Source organism: Gymnoscopelus braueri, assembly GCF_963280865.1.
Source record: "Gymnoscopelus braueri genome assembly, chromosome: 6".
NCBI classification, from domain to species: domain Eukaryota; kingdom Metazoa; phylum Chordata; class Actinopteri; order Myctophiformes; family Myctophidae; genus Gymnoscopelus; species Gymnoscopelus braueri.
In genome coordinates, this window is record NC_137607.1 from 56,257,311 (window position 1) to 56,275,042 (window position 17,732).

At 40.4% G+C, this 17,732-nt stretch overlaps 1 protein-coding gene across 3 annotated transcripts in view; it reads right to left on the bottom strand.

Annotated features, from left to right (window-relative positions):
- Window positions 1-2,735: 2,735 nt before the first annotated feature.
- cpeb2 (cytoplasmic polyadenylation element binding protein 2) overlaps window positions 2,736-17,732 on the bottom strand; it is a 43,032-nt gene continuing 28,035 nt past the window's right edge. For all 3 annotated transcript variants that reach the window (XM_080429806.1, XM_080429805.1, XM_080429804.1), the window contains 6 exons: window positions 15,509-15,682; window positions 14,749-14,838; window positions 12,376-12,494; window positions 11,487-11,601; window positions 9,961-10,142; window positions 2,736-8,424 (listed from right to left, as the gene is read on the bottom strand). In XM_080429806.1, coding sequence (XP_080285932.1) covers window positions 8,197-8,424; window positions 9,961-10,142; window positions 11,487-11,601; window positions 12,376-12,494; window positions 14,749-14,838; window positions 15,509-15,682 — 908 coding nt within the window. In that variant the 3' untranslated portion in view covers window positions 2,736-8,196. The remainder of the gene's footprint in view (window positions 8,425-9,960; window positions 10,143-11,486; window positions 11,602-12,375; window positions 12,495-14,748; window positions 14,839-15,508; window positions 15,683-17,732) is intronic.

Sequence of the window (17,732 nt, forward strand, 5' to 3'; positions counted from 1 at the left end):
CAGTCTCCCATGAGAGAGAGAGATCACATTTCCACCGACTCAGACAAGATGCAATCCTGCTTGACCAGGCCAGGGGAGATATTGCACTTAAACCACTTAAACCCTATGTGGTCGACCCGCCGGTGTCCCTCAGGGCTCTATACTAGTGTACTTTATTGTCTCCGCCGGAGGCGGAGAGTATGTTTTCACTTCGTCCCGCTGTGTGTTCACCTCCCTCCTAGCCAAGCTAACATTGGTCAAGCTCCACGTGACACGTGTCAATATGTTGACACCAATGCCTTTGATTGGCTAGAGGGACGCATGACGAAATAAAATCCTATAAATAGGTGTGTCACTTCAAAAAGCCATTTATGTTTTTTGAAGTGAGGTAAGACAGGATCAATCAGTCTTGATTGGAACAGTACCTTCCAGTACAAATCACCCGTCCGTGCGTGTGTGTGTCCCTCTGAGAACACCTAACATTGGTCAAGCAAAGGCGCAGAAGGCCAAAGCTAAGAAAGCATACTCATCTACAACAGTAACACAGAAGAGGACTATAAAGTTGAATTGATCCCACAACAAGGCCGAAGTCTTAATACTGTAACAATTGGCCACCTTGATCAAATACATTAATTTATGTAGCACTAGAGAAAACTGACATAGAGCAAACACACCAATCAACTGCTGAAACTGTTCAAGACAATGAAGATGAAGAAGACAGACAAGCATTTGAACAAACCAGTCAATTACGACGACTCCCATATGACACATTGCTTCAAGAAGAACATTTTTTAGATGCAGACACTACATATTCGCCCCTGCAGAACACCAAAAACCACGCGCATTCTACCAAGACGACCCGTTCTACCAAGACGACCCGTGCTATTAAAATAGCACAGGTCTGCTGGCGGAGACTTGTGCTCCGAGGAGCACATTTTCTAGTTTTTTCTGTTATTGTGGGGAAAGCTTTCGTTGAAAATAGCAGATCGACAAGCTCACAACGTGTCGCAGCGCGACGCGTTGTGAGCTTGTCGATCGGCTAGTAGAGTATGTTAATACAATATAACTTATACAATGTGGGTGGTTGTATTTTATCTCCCTGTTCTTCTAGACATTTAGATGGTGTCAAAGGTCATGTCTCACCTAGACACAGGATCTGACACGAATATCTGATGGTCAATGTTGAATTTATCCCCTGAGCAAGCAGGCAGGCTCTATTAGCTCAATGGTAAACATGTCAGCACTTAGAAACCAGGTTCGAATCCGGGGTAGAAGAGGAAAGTTACACATAGTGTTGCTTTAAGAACTTCAGGCTAGCTATATAGATAATAAATATATATAATCATACAGATTGTTTAAAATAGCGTTTTATTGATTAAAATAAGTTCCAGATTGCAGCTAGTATATATATTTGAATACTTACTGGTTTCACATTCAAAAGGACTGATTGTAGTGGTTATATCAAACTGATTTCAGTTGTAATTCTGACAATTGTTCCCTAGATGGGGACAAACCTAACATTATGTTTGGTTGTGAGCAGGGTTGCCAGATCTGCTTATTATAATTTCCCCGCAAGATTTTATTTGAAAATAGCAGATCTACAAGTTCACGATGCGACGCGTTGTGAGCTTGTAGATCTGCTATTTTCAAATAGCTGATGTATTATGTTAAAGTGCTCATGTGGCCCATAGTCGCTTCTTTTGGGCTGGTTTTCCTAGACCTGGTTGCTTGTTTCTCTCACAGAATCTGGCAACACTGGTTGTGAGGTTTGGAGGACAGACCTAATTGTTTTGCTTACACAAACAACTCTAAGTGAAAAAAAAGAGAGCATTTGGTCTGTCTTTGGGTGGTCTGTTTATCGTCATGACGTCTGCTTTTAGAATTAATCTCACAAGTCAGCAGCCCTGACTTCCTCCTCTCTACACACACTCAGTTCTTGGCCAGACATTTGAGAAGGATTAGTTGTGACCTTTGGCCTTAATTATCTAAAGCACAAAACATCACCTCCTTATTAGGAAGTGACACAATCTATTGGATGGTAATAAGTAATACATTCATGTTTTCATCACTTTCATGTTTTAGCTGGTGAAGGTGAGGCTGATTTAATGACTTTATGTACTGCTGGGTAGCTTAACGTAATAATAATAATGTATATTTTTTTAAACACAGCCCCCTCACGCATTAGAAGGACAATATCAGTCACCAGAACCAGGGATGTGTGTTTTCAATGAGTCTAACATGGTTAAAATGGAAGGCTCATAGCCGAAACACATAAGCGTTCATTTTATTGGTGTGCCAATAAAAAAAGTGGAAATGTGAGTACTTTGTCCTCCATTTAATTGACATTTTTGGATGTGCTACCCTTTTGGGATTTTTTTTAAATAATTCCTTCTTTTGATGTGTATACTGGACTTTGGGTCTAGCACTCCACTGAGAAAACCCATTGTTGATGCGCAACCTCTTTTTCTTATATGGTTAAAATGGAGTTTGATGTTGCAATGGTCTGATGAAATGAATATCAGATATCTGCATATGGAATCAAGCAACTTAAAAACTGTCTGGGGTGCTCACAAAAGCCAGAGTAGAAGTTAAAATGACCCCAGAAGTGTTCTAAAGCGCTTTAAGCAGAGCACATGAGCAAACGTACTCTTTCCACCACTGCTGTACATCACAGTGTAGCTGCTAACTCTAACAGCACCAGAACAGGAAAGCCAGGCGTCAGCCATGTTGTGTCCAAACAGAATGGGTCTTTATTCAGGAAGTGAAAGGAAAAACAAAAAGTTTGTAATCAACACCCCATTTAAATACAAAACCAACAAAAATAAAAATCAACAATGATATTAATTTTGCATATCAAAGAACCATTCAGTAATAATTACAATCTGAACACCTCATAAACCGCTTTTGTGAATCTATACACAAACTCTGATTTAGAAATTAGTTACTTTAACAATAATATTACAAATATTTAGCTTTAAAAATAATTCCAACTCAAAATAATATCTTAGCAATTAGCATCTTAAAACTATATATACTGTATTTCCACATAAAAATACAAAATAATACCAATGACATTTAATATGAAAAAAATATTCCAAGAACTCTGCTACTAGTAAACGAAATAAAAATACAGGATAAAACAAAGTGAAATGAAATAGAAATATGCATGAAAAAGTCTCTCCTTTTGTTAGCAAAACACTATTCAAAATAACTACAATCATTTACATCAGTACAAAGATATCTGGATTTAAAAATAGTTGCAATGAAAAAAAGGGGTTTCTTTTTTCTGACAGTAAAAAATGACACCGTGGGATCAGAAATCTGCAAAATATGCAATGAAAAAAATAAAATCTGCATTTAAAAAGGTTTACACTGTAATTCTTAACTTCTTTTTTTTTTATTATTATACAAACATTAGAAACAGTATTGCACGTCACAACACAGATTCGAGGTTAGACAGCCTTTCAAAATGTGTTATTATATTCAAGTTTTCAGAGCATCGTTGAGGACCGGCCGGCGAGGGCCTTTGATGCGACTGGGGGGGGGGGGGGAAATCTCAAGTGTCTTCCATGAAAAATACTAGAACCTTCAATGTGTTTCCTTCCTTCAAATTAACCACTTTCAACCTGGCGTCCCTATTTTTCGGGCAAGCCGTTTGGGCAAAGAAATGGTCAAAACAAGCTAAAATAGCTCATATACAAGCACACAGCGCGTCGCATCGTGACGTGTTGTGTGTGCTTGTACATGGGGCTATTTTTTTAGCTTGTTTCGAAATAGGGCTTAAGTGGTTAAACGTGTAATTGTACTAAAACCAAAACTGTTTGACCAAATTGTACAGCTAAATAAAATGTTTCCATATATTACTAAAATATGAATGATATGATTCTTTGTTTTTGAACAGAACCATTAGCTTTTTGGACATAATGTAGCGTGGAGCTGGGTAGGGGTTGGGTGGGCGGGAGAAACATATACTATTTAAATAGAAAAATACAATCAAAATCAAATAGTTATTTGTCTACAAAAATAGTGAAATAAATATGATTATTTTTTTGTTTGTTTTTTACAAAAACAAAGACACAGCACAGTACAAAGTAACAGTGTTCAAACATATAAAACGGAACACAACCCTCACAAAAAAAACAGCACGAGTCAAGTGTTAACAGGTGACGATAATATTCAAAACGAGTTCTCTTCTGAGCACAGGACATGGGGAGGCGGGGCCTCAGGGGAGGCGGGCCTCAGGGGGGAGGGGACACACGTCACATGAACGTTAGTCACTAGCTTGCTTTCGTCTAGCGGCGTCACGCTGCGGAATCGACCATGACGCGTCACAGAACCCTGTGACACAGCCTGACAAATTAAAAATGTATACTCCGTCGTACGACGGTGTCGCACACCGAAGATTTTGAGCTTGTAGGTCGGCTATTTTTAGCGCACAACACCGTCACACGGCAAAGTATAAACCAGGCTTCAGTCCCTCCGACGCCTCGACTACCTCCGAACAATATATTAAATTAGAAAACACTGGACAAGTGCGCCATTCACAGAGAACACGGACAACTTAAGACCACTGCTTCACGCTACATATCTTAAATAAAGAAATCATGGAAAAATTAAAAAAATCAATAAATCATCTGTAGAATTATATAAATACATAGAAGTATAACTTATAGGTAGGAGTCCGTGATTTTCTCACGGAGGAAAAAGTGGGTCACGACACAACTCAGCATTGAACTCAACAAACCGCTGGGGTGGAAGTGAACAGCAATTAAAAACGAACAAATCAAGGGGGAATATAAATTATTATATAGGAAACGTAGTGCATAACGTGTCATTAAAATATCATTAGAGACACTGGTGATAGTGAAGGGCCAGTGATGGGTATAAATGTTGACAGAAAATGTTTTATAAATAAATTAAATAGGTGAATAAATAAATAAAAGTCTTATCTCCACTAAGGTTCTCTTTCGTAGCATTAATTTTATAGTGAGATACTTAGCCTACTCATGCTACTTAGAGAACCGGGGTTACGCTAGTAACCTAAGGTTTTGTAACAGTATATATACGCTTGATGATGCCTGGACCGAGTTGGACCACGAGGCAGGGCTTGGGACTCACCATCACAAATGGTTCTTTTCAACTACAAAAGGACATACAACCCGGAACCTTCAATAAGCTGGAACTTTCCAGAACCCCGTGAGGTTCTGTGTTTTGGTTTACTTTTCCATTATAGCCATTATGGAAGGGGGAGGTACTGTACGAACGCCTCGTGAAAGACAAAGGTTCTGCTTTTTTCGCTTTGTTTGAAAAAGGTCTTCCCAGAATTCAGGCTTAGTACTCCTGCCTGAGCAGGGCCCACATTAGGTTCTGATAACCTCCTCTGAAACCGAGCCATAACGTATGGAAACACATCTAGAACCCGTGAAGTGTGCGTTGCACGACACAGTTGACTTATTGTTGTAGTGGAAAAGAGCCAAAAGACACTAGGAATATACTGCAGAAATACACTTGTGTACAGTACCAAACGGAGCGCCGGGGCCAACCAGCAGCATCCATTACTCAAAGAGAGAGATTGTCCCCAAGGAGTACTTATTTAAGAGCGACAACTTCACAGGGGCCACACGGCCCAAGAACAAACCAACACAGTCAAAACTGGAGTGCCTACTTAACTGCCAAAGTGTAGAAATGGACCCTTGTGAGTCTATCTTTACACTCTCAGAGTTAAATGAACTGTGTACAAAAAGAAAGACAAAGAGAAGCGTTATTCCAACGTTAATCCACATTACGAGGGTCCTTTTCCCTCTCACCTTCATGCTCTCTGGGCGTTAGAACCGAGACCAGAACATCTCTGGGTTCCTGGGAGCCGCTATATCACACAGGGCTAACGCCTGATTGTTCTGACATGTAACTGAAAAGAAGTGAACCGTTTGGAGACAAGTGGAACTTCATGCTACGAAGGTCCATCACATGTCCGTCTCCACAACAGTATTGGAATAGCACTCTGTTTGATTGGCCAACTAGCGTCACTCGTTACACTATACTACATTGCACATATTAAGCCTGATTCAGACTTCGTCCTATGACGGCGTCTGTCCCCGAAAACAGCTGATCTATATAGATCTAGCTGGAATATTTTCGGCGACCGATGCCGTCATATGATATAGTATAAATCAAGCGTTAGTGTCTCCCAGTCCTGATCTTTTTAAGCCAATCAAGTCTTTCGCTGTTTGAATTTGGTCTGCTACAGGCTACGCTACATTAGAACAAACACCATCAACAATACAGGAGAAGGGATAGGGAAGGGCGAAGGCAAGGTGAAGGAATATTTTGACGTTTAAATGTTTTCCCGTTTCGTTTAATTTCTCCTCTAGACGATCTGTTTGTAACTAAACTAGAACCTCGGTCCACGATAACAAGGGTTCACACGGCACAGAGACGACACAAGACACAGAACCACTCCACACCACTCCACTTCTCCACACAATTCCACTTTGTTTTTTTTCTCCCCGCCAATACGAGCCACGAAACGGTGGCCTCCACTAGTCTACAGTAGAACCAGTATCGCTTGTTGTTGTAAACGACAGATAAACATCAATGCATGCAAGTTTAAATAAGTTTGTTTTTACTTATTATTCGCTTCACTTATTCAGTAATAATTTTTTTCTCTCTTAGGCATCTGTTAATGTTCAGTCATGCGACTCGGTAGGATTTATAATGTGTTTGTCTTAAATAAATGACTTCAGTGTTTTTTTTCTCCTTTCTTTTTTTCTTATTATTCTCAAAGTGATTTAGTCAACATTTACCCTACGTCATGCAAATGGTGTAACTAAGTCTATGGATGTAACTAACATGCACTTTAAACTTTTCACATTTTACTCTTTCATGGCATTGGGGGCCATAAGTTATCGAGTGCAGACTGCAATTCATTTTTTACAATCCTGGTTTATAGATGGCATTAATAGAACACCTATACGTCTACTCATATATACTCAGATATTCATATTATATATCTATATGTCATTACTGTCGGGTGGGAAACTTGTACGTCCAAAACCGCAATCTTTCCAGGAAATGGAAAAAGGAACTTGTGTTTCAATGGATCCAACGTAGTTAAATTATTTAGTCACAAGCTCTTAACAATGCTTTTCATTGGTTAAATATTTATAAAACCTACAGACAGTCTTATCCCACTTTCAACCTGGCATCTTAGGCATTACAGGTGAAAACGTTCAACAAAGCTGTGTTGTGAGCTTGTAGATCTAGGGCTATTTTCACTAACTTTAAATATAAATACAAAAATACAACGAGGAAAAAAATAGGGCTCTAATTTATGAAGAAACACAAAAACATTAAATATGATACAAGGTTTCCGCCCGACAGCAACGACATACGACAATACAGCAGCAAAGCTTCTAATATAGCTTGGAATTATAAATGTACAGTTAATACAAACCAGATTCTATATTTTGAGGTAACATTTTATGGGTCAGTATGAGCGCAGAAGTAACCCTATAGCATCTTATGTTTTTTTCTCAATAAACTCCCTAACCAGGAGAAAGAGCACAGAGCAACGTTAGAAAATAAGAGTTTGTTTTTGCGGCAGAAGAGTATCAGTTTAAAACGCTTCCTACCACCTTTTGCTACCTTTGGTTAATGACCTGGAGCAGGCGAGATTAGAGAATCAAGATTTTCCCAGACATGAGTGAGTGCGCGCTTCACACACTGCGGGGCGGCTAGCAGCAGACAGACAGATAGACGGACGGACGGACGGACAGACAGACAGACAGACAGGCTGCCCCCATGCAAAAAACATTCTCGTATCTACCTTAAATCTCACTTACAAAAATAATAATAATTAAAAAAACCTACAAAAATCAATCTCTTCGTTTTTTTGTTTTTTAGATTCGTTCTTCTGTTGTTTTTCTTCAAATCTCCTCTTTACAAAACATTAAAGTACCACAAAAAGAGTCGTCGAGTTGTCAGAGCCTGAGATGTGATAGGGGAGGTTTTGGTGAAAAAACTGAGGCTTGTGGTGTTTTGGCTGCTACAAAAGATATAGAGATATACGTATATACATACTGTTTAGGGTTACATACTCAATTATACTGATAGCTTAGGGTAAGAGGCAGAGCGAGGCTCTTTTTCCTGTTAACCAGGGTTTCTTTTTTCTTTTTTTTATTCCTTCCCGTCTGACCGTGTATCCATCCATGGGCGTGGCTAATTCCAGCGGAAGTGAATCTGGCGGGGCCGGTCGGCGCCCTCTTTGACCAGCGGCTTGTGGAACTCCCTGCCGGCGCGGGAGTGGATGTTGGCCCAGCAGAACTCGCAGTAGTACTGCAGGCAGGTGACGTTGGCGCAGAAGAAGGGCGCAAACTTGCCGCCGCAGCGCGCGCCCTGGCACTCGTCACACAGCTGGTCGTCCAGGACGTACGGCTTGACCTCCACCTAAGGAGAAGGCGTTGAGACACAAGGCGTGAGTATAGGGCTCGCCAACCGTCCCTTTAAATAAGGAATCGCCCCTTATTTGGACACTAAAAGACGTATCCCTACTCCCTTATTTAACTGATAAGTACACACTTTGTAGCTTATTTTTGGGGATTGAATCAATGACACACATCTTACAAGTTCAAACCGCTCATATACATATACTATAATACAGGTTGTTAACCCTCTAGACCTAGTAAACTGGACCTGACTTGTCTCTGTACTTGGACCGCTTTTGTCTTTCTACACCAAATCTCTTTGCCAAAAATAGTCATGTCACGGTGTGAGCTATTTTTGGATAAGGTTCCCCCCAGAATATGGATGCTGGGGTTCAAGTGGTTGATATAATATACAAAAACTGTACATATATAGAGTGAGATCTTATCATTTTCTGGGCGTCCTTTGTTTTTCTTGGATATAAGGGGACGCTAGGCCAGGTGTCCCTTATTTGAATTTCAGGAAGTTGGTGACCCTAGGCGTCCCGGGTACTAACTTCTGTATCATGACGCTTTTCCAAGTGAAACAGGACAGGGAGGCCTAACATAACACTGAGAGGAGAGCCGTGCAGGTTTCAGGCAATCCCAGTGCCAGTGTAATCTGTAATGGGGAGCAGGGCTGAACTGCATGGGGCTTTTGGAAGCACAACAACCACAGCAGCACATCACCTCACTGCCTCTACCCGGCTATGAGTGCCCAACGTGGGCATGCCAGCTACCAGGACCCGCCTGGAGGTCACCCCAGACCACAACATAAGAACTATCAAACATGGCGGTGCTTATTCAAATAATGAATCAAGATTGTTTTACTGCATTGACTTTTTCTCTCCTCAAATGTTTCAAATTTGAGTGTACTGTACACTTTAGTTGTATAATTAATAGTTTGCAACACGGCCACCATCTTGAATATGACACTGTCTGCATCCAGTATCCAGCAGTGCCCTCTAGTGTCTGTAGCATATTGAGTCTTAGCTCTTTGTGGAACACTGGATGATGGGTGGCTGTTATGATATTAGCCCATTGGTTGAAAAGGGTTTGGTTCTCGGTGATGTAAACACATATTTTTCATTTTACAATAATGAAACATAGTGATATATAAGCATATGTTAACCCAGCATTGTGTTCTAAAAGGGTTCAAAATATGTTTTTCATTTCAGCTCGACTTTAACCACTAATATTGTCTCTGTCGGGTGGAAACCTCAAACGTCCAAGACTTACTTTTCAGGATTCAAAAACGAAAATAGCAAAAGTAGCAGATCTACAAGCTCAAAACGCGGCGCGAAGCGACGCGTTTTGAGCTTGTGGATCTGCCACTTTTGATGCTTTTGTGTGTAGTGTGATCAAGTAGGGCATTAATTTACAGCAACGATATACTTAGTTGACCCCCTCGGCTTTATACTAGGTCCACTAGTATTTCCTTATACACCAAATCTTATACAGAAAGTAGTCGATCTACAAGCCCACAGCGCGTCCGCATTGCAAGGAGGGCGGGGGAACGTACCCTCTTGTCGATGTCTCCGTGCTGCAGTTGGACAAATCTGGCGCTGATGGCGGCGATGTAACTCTGCTGATTGGAGAAGGCCACGCGGCCCGCCCCCTTGGGGTACTTGAGCTCCGGGTCGGTGTCGATTCCAGCGTAGCACACGCCTCCGTAGAGACGGTCCATTATCATGGCCAGCTCAACTAGAGAGAGAAAGAGACAGAGAGAGAGAGAGAGAGAGAGAGAGAGAGAGAGAGAGAGAGAGAGAGAGAGAACCATAGAGGAGGAGAAAGAAGGAAGAGGAGCGGGGGAGGTGAGGTAGAGAAACAAGAGGACACTGTCAATATGATTGCATTGGTGGAAGGAATCTCGCCACATTTCACAATTCATGCTGTGAAAGAACAGAGAACAACACAATCATAGAATCTATGCTGTACAAAACATATAGCTCAAACATAAAAATATCATCTATAGTTTTACAAAACAATTGTGGGGTAGTGGCAGAGAGTGAGATTTTGAGTTAGATTTATACACCGGGAACATTTATTTCGTGCGATTCATTCACACTAGTTTGACCTGCTGTATTGACATGATGAGGACATCTCGCGGTTATAATGAGATGCTAAAGCGACGTCATTCCTTTTCAAAACGAGGTACATTTTTACAGCGAACACCCAGGAATAAAAAAAAAACAGGATCAATAGCATATTCAAAGAACGATGCAACTTCAAACATATCAATATGACAGGCCCAGTGTACTGCTTTGTGTAGTACCAGTTCTGCCTTTCTGTAGCGTTTGCTTAGCGTAAAGTTGGTAACTGGGTGGGCACTGGCTGCTAAACTGTCGTGGACATTCGATTATGGTGATCGGTAGAGATGGAGACCTGAGACTTTAGAGTCCTGAACGTGAGTCAGGTTTTCTTTTAGGTCAGGACAAATCAGGACTTGAGACTAGAATGCTCAGAGTACTGATGTGTGAGTCAGCATCTCCAGCTGATGTGGTGACAGTTTTAAATATGAACAAAAGGAAAGGGTCCGCACACCGTCTTAATGCTCCCAACAAAATGTATTAAATGAAGCGGTCATGTTCATGTTTATTAAGTCGGATCCAGCACCCGTTGAAATTTTTGGATGTGCGTGCACCAACAAACCGCTTTAGACATTTTTTTATATATCACACAGACACCCACATTCACGTTAACCCACATTTAAACCAGATTTTTTTTTTTTTACCGTAACATTGTTAGGATATTCTCTCCCGTGGTGGTTCTAACAATTGAGGAGTTATAGGTTTGTAACCCTGGGAGAGTACAAATGGAATCAAATGGACCCTCACGGGTCCATTTGATTTCCATTTGTACACTCCCAGAGTTAGGATTTTATAGCATAGATTGGGGTTCCACCAGAGTTAGAAAATGGTATCAAACGGGGGTACTTTGCATATCAAACTGAGGGTCCTTTGAGAACCATTGCGCTAGCTGTTCTCACCCATAATTATTCATAAAGTCTTATTTTGTATTCGTTTTTTTAAAACCAGGTGTATTTACTTGCTCTCAGGGGGCGGGGCACGCCTCCCACAAAGATGGTCTTGCGGGGGTCGAGGGGCTGGGAGCCGTCCATCACAAAGTCACTGTCACTCAGGTTCCAGGGTCGAATCTGGACCTGCAGACACATACAGTAGAAATGATACTCAGTTACCACTCTCTACTAAACAACACTATGAATGAATGAATGAATGAATGAATGAATCAACCAATCAATAACCACTAGGGCTGTCACCCTCATGACATTTTAGTTGAACCATTATTTGTCATACAAATAATTTGCGACTAATAATTTCATTGTGTTACGATCAGGTAAATGTAATAATTGTGTTTGATTAAAATGATGTTTAATTCCTTGCATTCGATTGGTTATTTTTAGATTAGTGTTATTCTATTTAGAAAAGCCTCCTGTGGACAGGTGTTGAAAACACTCAACCAACGCATTTGGTCCAATGTAATCTCTCAAGACAGATTCAGCTTAGATGGGTTCCCAGATTGGGTGTAATTGTGATGTCCATCTCAACAAAAAAAAAACATGGGAAGATCAGTGAGTTTTTATTCCTCCATATGCCTTCAAAGAGCAAACGTTTCGGCTATCCAGCCTTCATCAGTGTGTGACACTGTTACGAAACCCTTTGGGTCTATAGGGATAGAAGTTTGTAACATGTAACTGACGAAGGCTGGATAGCCGAAATGTTTGTTCTTTAAGGCATATGGAGAAATAAAAACTCACTGATCTTGCCACTCTAAGTGCGACCCATCACTTGCCAAATGTCATTGTTTTGAGAGGACAACGCACCAGAGGAGTCAGAGCGCGGTGGTAACAAAAGGTTTAAATAAAATAAACATACACATAAACATAAGGTCCTAATCAGCACAGGGGGGAACTCACAGGTTTGTCCTTGATGGTGGGGCTGGAGACACACAGGTAGAGCTTGCCGTCCTCCTCCATGCAGGCCTCGATCAGAGCCTGCACTGAGCTCTCTTCCTGGAACAGTAGGAAGGCGTAGCCTGGCAAACACATGGACACACACGCACAGCCTTTACAACCACGCAGTTACATGGATAAAAGCTAAATACAATCTCACCACTGAAATAATGTGTATGACCAAGTCCTAGTATGCCATTTGTGAAACAAGTGTGAAAGGAGCCACGCCCCCACACTAGCACTGATTCTTAAACCCCCAAGACCAACCTACGTACCATGGGCGACCGGGCCTTCTGCTCGGCCGCCCCCGAACCGTGGAGCGCCCTCCCTGCCCACCTGAGAGCACCACAGTCGGTTGACTCTGAGTGCCATTAACGTTTCACGTGTTTTTACCGCTATGGCGCAACGTGCCAATGACGTGTTTGACGTGTTTTTGAAAAAATTGTAAAAAGAAAAAAAAAGAAAAACATGTTCAGAACCCAAGATATCATTATCTGAAGATTTGCAGCTCCATCCACTCCTTGTTTAACGTATAACTGAAAAAGGCTGTATCTCGCTTCCTAAGCACTTTTTTTTTACTTTGAAAAAAACTCTGGCACTGGGCAACATAATATAGAAATAATTCTGGCAATTCTGGCACTCAATTGTACTACCTATGAGTATGTAAAATGACAAAAACGAATAAAAAAAACGTAAAAGAAAAAAAAAAGAAATCTGGCACTCAATGAGTTAAGAGAGGACTAAAGACCTACCTTTTTAACAAAGCATTTTTTTTTTAGCTACACTGGTTTTACCTCTAGGCCTTATGCCCTCATGTTTTAAATGTTTTGTTTCAGTTTGTTAGATGTTTTTTTTAATGGTGTTGTGATTCTTTTTTATGCAATTGCCCTCAAATAGCACTTTGAGATTTTCACAAATGTAAAGTGCATTCTAAATAAAATCCATTAATATTATAAAACAATTACAGTAACACAATATGTACAACAAAATGATGATGTTTTAGTAATACTGTGCCTGCTGTTCTACAGTACATACTGCCAAACAGGTGAAGAGATCACAGATAGAGGCTTCAACCTTTGCTTTTATGAAATATCCAATGTAGGTCATATTTAGTCACATTTAGTCTCTTTTCAAATTACTTTTTATTGCTTAAATATTTATAAAACGCACACACAGACGCATTCATTTCTGAAAAAACACAAAAAGTTGAAATATGGCAATAGGGTTAAGGTTAGGTTTCTGCCTGACTGCCACGCTCTCTAAACATAATTTAGTTTGGTATGTATTTTGGTGCCAGACATATATCCAAAATACCTGGTTCCTATATACTGTACTGTGGCCAATGTACTGTATCACACATGTCTGGAGTATATCCAGAGTACATTTTGCAGGCATATGTTTTCAACATCACAGGAGCAGGTGCAATGAGACAATACATTTAATATGTCATTTATTATTACAGGAGGCGAGCAGCTGCAACATCATAGTGCTGGGTGATTATTTATTTATTCATAAAATAATAACTGAACAATAATCATTCCATTTCTTCATGTCTACAAAGTTACTTATTTCAAATCCAGTTGATTTCAGTCTGCACAATGTTGTATATTGTATATCGTCTCTGTCGGGTGGAAACTTCATATGAACTTTGAACATATCCAAAATGCAGTGGTGTAAAGTAAGTACCGGTAAGTACATTTACTTAAGTACTGTACTTAAGTACAATTTTGAGGTATTTGTACTTTACTTGAGTATTTCCAAGTTCCAATACTTTTACTTCTACTCCACTACATCTCAGAGGCAAGTATTGTACTTTTACTCCACTACAATTATTTGAAAACTTTAGTTACTAGTTACTTTTCAGATATAAACTATGATATAATGAAACATACATTAACCACTTTAGCCCTATTTTATACCATAGGCTATTTGAAAATAGCCGATCTACAAGCTCACAACGTGTCGCATCGCGACGCGTTGTGAGCTTGTAGATCGACTATTTTCAAATATTTAGTACTTTTACTTTTGGTAAGTACATTTTGATGCCAATACTTTTGTACTTTTACTCAAGTAAATTTTTTATTCTGGACTTTTACTTGTAACAGAGTATGTTTATATTGCAGTATTGGTACTTTTACTAAAGTAAAGAATTTGAGTACTTTTTCCACCTCTGCCAAAATGCATCAGCCTCAATGATACATATTATGGCCAATTTTTGTAATATTTTGAAATATACAGTATTTTTTCCATGAGTTGGTGATATAATGACACATTATTATTGAGGCCAACAGTGTTAGCCCATTTTCAGCATCACAAAGGCTCTCTCAACAAATGTACCTTTAGGGGGAAAGTAGGACTTGCTCTCTGCTTTGTGAGGCCAGTCCACCACCAGGTGACCAAAACGACGGAAACTTGAGGTGATTTCATCTTAATGACGATGGAAGACAGGAACAACAGAGATAGAGAGAGAGAGAGAGAGAGAGAGAGAGAGAGAGAGAGAGAGAGAGAGAGAGAGAGAGAGAGAGAGAGAGAGAGAGAGAGAGAGAGAGAGAGTCAGACAAGCTAATAAGAGCATCTAAATTGAGAATCTCATTACATTGCCATCAGAATCAGGGCTGCAACCTAAAAATATTATTATTTGAATTATCAATCTACAAGGTGAATTAATTTAGACAATAAAGTAGCAGCAAATGCTCATCAAAAGTTATCTGAACCCAAACATCTTGAAAAGTTCTAATATGTTTATCCAGTGGTCAAAAACATAATATTTCATGACAAAGACAAGCCTTCGATTACTGACATTTTATTTAACCCATTGGAACGCATTGGACCTGGAACGCATCTGTGTCACTTTAGAATTATTTGGCTATTCAAAAATAGCAGATATACAAGCTCATAGCGCGGCACTCGGTGCCGCGCTATGAGCTTGTAGATCTGCTATTTTTGAAAAATCGTGAAAATCTTTTTTAAATCTTTTTTTCCGAAAAACTGTTAGGATTTAGATTTTTTTTTTCTCCTCAGGTCTTAATGGGTTAATTTCAATAATCAGAATCAGAATCAGAATCATAATCATCATAATCAGAATGCCTCCTCTCACCTTCATCTATGTCCGGGGGCAGGCCGCCCACAAACACCTTGCGCGAGAAGCGCTCGATGCGCTCGCCGTTCTGGTGCGGGTAGCAGTTGGGGGAGCCCAGCACCCCGGGAACACCCTGGTTGCCGTGGCCGTCGTCAAGGAGATTGTCGTCGATAGGGAAGAGAGAGGAGCGTCCTGATTGGATGGGAAAAGGAGACACACCCGGTGAGACCGGCAACAAACTCCTCCCCCTACGAACACATCCATTCACATCACACATTGCTGCTGTCTGGCAGAAACCTTCCATTATTTCCGTTCCCCCCCCGTAAATGAATGCCCTACTTGTGTGACACTGTGACATATGAGTAAACAAAATAGCCGATCTACTAGTTCAAGACGCGTCGCGATGTCATGCATTATGAGCTTGTAGATCTGCTATTCTCGCCATGTTGGAAAGAAAGTGAAACTGGTTAAGTCTGGGTTTTTTACATATTGAACCAATGAAAAGCATTAAACACGAGCTAGTGACTAAATAATGGCGGATCCACTGAACCACAGGTTCTTTTTTCCATTCCCCGAAAAGCAACGGTTTTAGACATAACAAGGTTTCCAGGCTGCATGAAGGAGGTGTTAAAACAGAACAAGTCCTGCTGTTAACCCGTTCAAACCGGGAACGCATCCGTGTAACCACCGTATCCATATTTTATACTTTGGGCTATTAAAAAATAGCAGATCTACAAGCTCATAGCGCCGCACCGAGTGCCGCGCTATGAACTTGTAGATCTGCTATTTTTGAAACATCTTGAACATTTGTGCAAATATTTGAATATATATATATTTTTTAAAGGGAACATTTGTAACTCAAATCTTTGCTTCTGGGGGGTCCCTGGAACAAAATATTTTGAGATGGGGGTCTGCGGCCAAATAAATATAATTCTGGGTGGTCCTTGACATTAAAAAGTTGGAGCAACACTGCGATACACGATAGGATTTAGAAGACATTTGCAGAATCTTCCAGAAGCAAAGATTTTAGTTACAAAAAATATATATATATTGAAAGATAAGAACACATTTTCACGATTTTTCAAAAATAGCAGATCTACAAGCTCGTAGCGCGGCACTCGGTGCCGCGCAATGAGCTTGTAGATCTGCTATTTTTGAATAGCCCAAAGAAATCTAGAATGACACAGATGCATTCCCGGTCTTCATGGGTCAAACCGAGGCAGGAGCAGCGGTGCAGAGGACATAGAGGCCGTGCATAGAAGATCACGTGCGCGCGCTCACTGCGGCACTGCATGCGTTCGGTAGGCGGTGAGATAAAAGCAGCGAGCTTAAAAAGTGATGGAAGGATTACAGGGTCCAATCTCGTATTTAACGGTCCCGAGTCTGCGGCACGCAATCATGTATGCACCGAGGACAGTGCACAACACATAGATAGATAGAGAGCAGGTGTGCACGCAGGTTAAAATCCTCAGTGTTTATTTTTTTAATCCATTTATAACTCTGAGTGTGTAATAATGTAAAAAAAAAAAAAAAAGACTGAGGATTTTTACTCTGTAGAGCAGTGGTTGCCAAAAATCTCAAAAGCGTTCGCGGCCCACCCATCCAGGACGGGAACCCCTTTTGGGGTCGTTGTTGCTATATGTACAGTATATAGCAACATACTTTTCTTTACATTTTTGAATAAATATTTGAGTTTTTAGAATTTAGCCGTTATTAGAATGGGCCTCAGGTCTAAATGGGTTAACACAGTGAAAACACAATATTCAGTGAATTAAGGAAAAGATATTCTTATAATTTTTATATTACTGTTATTTTATCATTAAAAAAAAAGGGTTTTGCCAATTACGAGGGGCCCACTTGCAAAAAGGCTGCAGCCCCACCGGTTGGGAATGTCTTCTGTAGAGACACCAATGAACGCTGTTAATGCTGTTGAGACGACAGAGGGGCTGAGGTGTGCTTGCATAGAGCCGAGGTGTGGTTGGCATGGCGACCATGAGGTAAACCGAAGCCTTAAGCACGGCTGCACATGATCATGGGTAGAAAAAGAGTACTAGAGTATCCCACTCAAGTAGATGTACGGTTGAGTATTACTCGGGTAGAAGTACAGATTACTTGTACTCAAGTAAAAGTACAAATGTATAATAAGCTCAATGGAAGACTATTGTGAGTAAAAGTTATTTAGTTACATAATCGTCTCTGTCGGGTAGAAACCTCGACAAAACTGTCCAAAACTGTTACTTTT